Below are 4,072 nucleotides of genomic sequence, written 5' to 3' on the forward strand. Positions count from 1 at the left end.
AACGCGGGCATGGGTACCTTAGCAGAGATCAGTGGCCTCAGGCACAGAGCTGGGTGGAGTCAGAGACCTGTGCTTGCTCCGAGGTGCTCCTCTAAGAACTCTGGGCTAAGTTTCCTGGGAAGATGTCCAAGGAGAGGGATTTGTCAACAAAATTTCAAGATGGTAGGAGCTGTTTGTATGAGCAGGTGGAGACTTGGGAAAGGTCAAGGTCAAGGAAGAAAGATAAGGAGTAAGAAGCTCTCATCAGGAGGTGGGAGCTCCATAAAAAAAAGCCATTACTATATGAACCATTACCTTAGCTACACTTCTTTCTCACTCAAAAAAACTCCACAAGCTTCTTTCCGCATTTGGAGATGCCCTGCCCAGGAACACGTGGATGGGCTGCTGCTTTCCCACAGACCTGGAAAGACTGTGTCACTCAGAAAAGGATGTTCTCACCTGAGCTCTAAGCTGAGGCCACCAAGACCCAGGCCCTTTCTTGGCTCCCCTCACACAGGTGTCACCTGGCGGTTCCCCTCTGGCTGTCCGGGGCTGCGTGTGCGTGCCGGTGCCACAGTCAGCTCCCGAGCCCCGGGCCACTGGCCCTCCATGCTCACTCTGCTCCAGAAGACCCCGGCAGAGCCTTCACCAAACACTAGTGACTTTGCGAGAGTGATGCCATCCCTGCTCTGGTCGGGCTGGGCCATCCCATGCTCCCAAACACGGAAGCCTCCTAACATGGCAGATTCTGCTGCTGCTGGATTCTGCACCCCAGGGTGCTACTGAGGAGTTTAACGCAGAGACAAGGCACCACAGAGAGGTTGGACACTTGGGTTGTGTGATTTGGGACACGCTGGGTAGGTCCAAGGGCGGAGGGAAGGAGGGGAGGAGGAGGAGAAGGCGGAGTTTTAAATAATGTCTCGGGAGGCCGCAGCCACACTAGATGGGCTCAGGCTTGAGCTTCTCTGCTAGGAAGTCATTCACAAAGGCCTCCACGATGGCGGGGGTGATCTCCTCCACATCCATCACGTACTTGGCCCGGGCCGACATGTCCAGGATGGTGAGCAAAGGGGCAGCCTCGGGCAGGTTAGTGTAGTCTCGCAGGGAGTCAGTCATGTCGTCCTGAGGTCGGCGGGAGGAAGAGAAAACCAAGAAGCTTTAAAGAAAGGAGGTGGAGAGGCCCCTGGCCCGACTCCCCAGGCGTGGCAGCTCCCTCACCCTGAAGCACAGGCTTTCCCGAGGAAAGGGGAGCCCAGCATGGGAACTGGAGACCTGCCCTGCCTCTGGGAGGAAGGGGCTGTTTTGTAAAATTCCCTCTTTGCATCTGCCCTCCCCCAGACCGCTAGGTAAGTCATCTGCATTTAGTTATTTACATATTTATTAGCATCAATGCCATTTTTACACATCCTCAGCATTTTGGAAATGTCACATCCTTTTTTTTTTTTTTTTTGAGATGGAGTCTCGCTCTGTCGCCCAGGCTGGAGTAGAGTGGTGCGATCTCAGGTCACTGAAACCTCTGCTTTCCAAGTTCAAGCAGTTCTACTGCCTCAGCCTCCCAAGTAGCTGGAATTACAGGCGCCCATCACCATGCCCAGCTAATTTCTGTATTTTTTTTTTTTTCGAGACGGAGTTTCGCTCTTGTTACCCAGACTGGAGTGCAATGGCGCGATCTCGGCTCACCGCAACCTCCGCCTCCCGGGTTCAGGCAATTCTCCTGCCTCAGCCTCCTGAGTAGCTGGGATTACAGGCACACGCCACCATGCCCAGCTAATTTTTTGTAGTTTTAGTAGAGACGGGGTTTCACCATGTTGACCAGGATGGTCTCGATCTCTTGACCTCGTGATCCACCCGCCTCGGCCTCCCAAAGTGCTGGGATTACAGGCGTGAGCCACTGTGCCTGGCCCTAATTTCTGTATTTTTAGTAGAGACGGGATTTTGGCATGTTGGCCAGGCTGGTCTCGAACTCCTGACCTCAGGTGATCCACCTCCCAAAGTGCTGGGATTACAGGCGCCTGCTGCCACGCCCAGCCATTTTTTTTTACATTTTTAGTGGGTGCATGGTTTCACCATGTTGGCCACGCTGGTCTCGAACTCCTGACCTCAGGTGATCCCCCCACCTTGGCCTCCCAAAGTGCTGGGATGACAGACGTGAGCCACCGCGCCCAGCCTAGAAATGTCATAGCTTCTGATGGTTTATTTTTGTAACCAACTGTCAATGATTTGCAGCCCCACTGTGGGTTATCTGAGGCCAATCTGGACTTCAGCTCTGGAATGTTTTTAAACAGAAACAGCTCAGCGTCCTCCAACCTCCACCCCTGTGGTTTCAGGAGGGACCGGAGCCGCAGAGCCGGCCAGTTCAGAAGACAGGGCTGCTGAAGCCCATGCAGGCTTACACTGCCTCCCTGTACTTCTCCGAGAAGGAAGCTGGCACTGATCCTACATGCCCAGCAGCTGTCCAGGGCAATTTCCCTAACACCAGGTACAGCCTCATGCACTTACAAAGGCAAACACAGAAATCCAAGGAGAGAGGATTTGTAAGGGAGCTACTTTGTTTTCTTTTTTGGGGGGGAGACAGAGTTTCATTCTGTTGCCCAGGCTGGAGTGCAGCGGCGCGATCATAGCTCACTGCAGCCTCACCTCCTGGGCTCAAGCAGTCCTCCCAAGTAGCTGGGACTACAGGCATGCACCACCATGCCTGGCTAGTTTTTACACATTTTGGAGAGGGAGGTTTCGCCATGTTGCCCAGGCTGGTCTCAAACTCCTAGGCTCAAGTGATCTACCCACCTCAGCCTCTGAAAGTCCTGAGATTACAGGCGTGAGCCACTGCACCCAGCCAGAGCTGCCATCTGAGAGCACTCTTTGCACTGTGGACTTTCACTGGTGGGTAACAGAAAATGGAGTTGGAAACCCGCCCTGGGGTTGTTTCACCGCAAATATAAATACTCTCAAGGGAATGAAACACCTGAGCCCTCCTGTAGAGAAAGGACTTGGGGTATTCTTGACCTTCCATGGTGGGGAGCAGGAGGCATAAAATTCACCAGTTTCTGAGACAAGCACAATCCTTTCTCAAAGGCAAATCCTTAGGAAGGCTGTTAGCAAGGGTCTGCCCCTCACCCCACTCTGGAGGCAGCAAGCACTTCCCAGCCCTGCGGGGCCACTCAGCACCTCTTCACTCTTTACCCAGTTCAGGCCTCCATGTGGGCCAATAAAAGAGCATGGGCACCTGACAAACATGTCCATCTACGTCCCACTGGGAGGCCCAGACCAAGCCAAGAACTCTGCTACCTCCCTCTAGGCTCCCTGCAGCAAACCACAGGAAGGTGGAGTGCAGTGGCACAATCTCGGCTCACTGAATCTCCACCTCCCAGGTTCAAGCAATTCTGCCTCCGCCTCCCGAGTAGCTGAGATTACAGGCACCCGCCACCACGCCCAACTACTCCTTGTATTTTTAGTAGAGACGGTGTTTCTCCATGTTGGCCAGGCTGGTCTTGAACTCCTGACTTCAGGTGATCAGCCCGCCTCAGCCTCCCAAACTGCTGGGATGACAAGGTGAGCTGCTGTGCCCGGCCATGGAGGCGGATTTTAATGCTACGAAGATTTCGTAAGGGCTGACATCTGCCTGCCACCGGGATGGGATCGAGACGGGATCAATGGGTGCCCTTCACCCTGGTAGCCCAGGGCTGGAGTTCTGGGCTCAGCAGGGCTCTGTGGACGCCTGCCTGCTGGGCCTACCCCTCTTCCATGCTGTCTTGCTTCTCAACATGACAGAATGGGACTAGGAATGCCACCAAGGCCACAAGCCCAGGCGAAGCGCAGGAAGAACGGCAGCCACGCGGGGTCCTCGGGGTATAACAACCTAGCTTCTGCTAACCCGACTGACTCCATCTTAGCTTCTTCCTCCGTGCCTCGGCCCCTCAAGTGCATTACTGGGTCAGGCTGCACTTAAAACTCTGAATCGTGAAGAGTGATTCACACTGTTCACAGCTCCTGTAACCACTGCACTCACAGCTCTGAACCGTTGAAAGTGGCTCACACTGTCCACAGCTCCTGTAACCACTGCACTCACAGCTCTGAACCACTGAGAGTGGCTCAC

General features: G+C 54.2%; 1 protein-coding gene across 1 annotated transcript in view; it reads right to left on the bottom strand.

Annotated features, from left to right (window-relative positions):
- Positions 1–340: 340 nt before the first annotated feature.
- NXN (nucleoredoxin) overlaps positions 341–4,072 on the bottom strand; it is a 160,173-nt gene continuing 156,441 nt past the window's right edge. The window contains exon 8 of the mRNA XM_032263459.1: positions 341–1,101. Coding sequence (XP_032119350.1) covers positions 919–1,101 — 183 coding nt within the window. The 3' untranslated portion in view covers positions 341–918. The remainder of the gene's footprint in view (positions 1,102–4,072) is intronic.

Source organism: Sapajus apella, unplaced genomic scaffold (assembly GCF_009761245.1).
Source record: "Sapajus apella isolate SASKATOON/1434 unplaced genomic scaffold, GSC_monkey_1.0 scaffold136, whole genome shotgun sequence".
Lineage (NCBI taxonomy): Eukaryota > Metazoa > Chordata > Mammalia > Primates > Cebidae > Sapajus > Sapajus apella.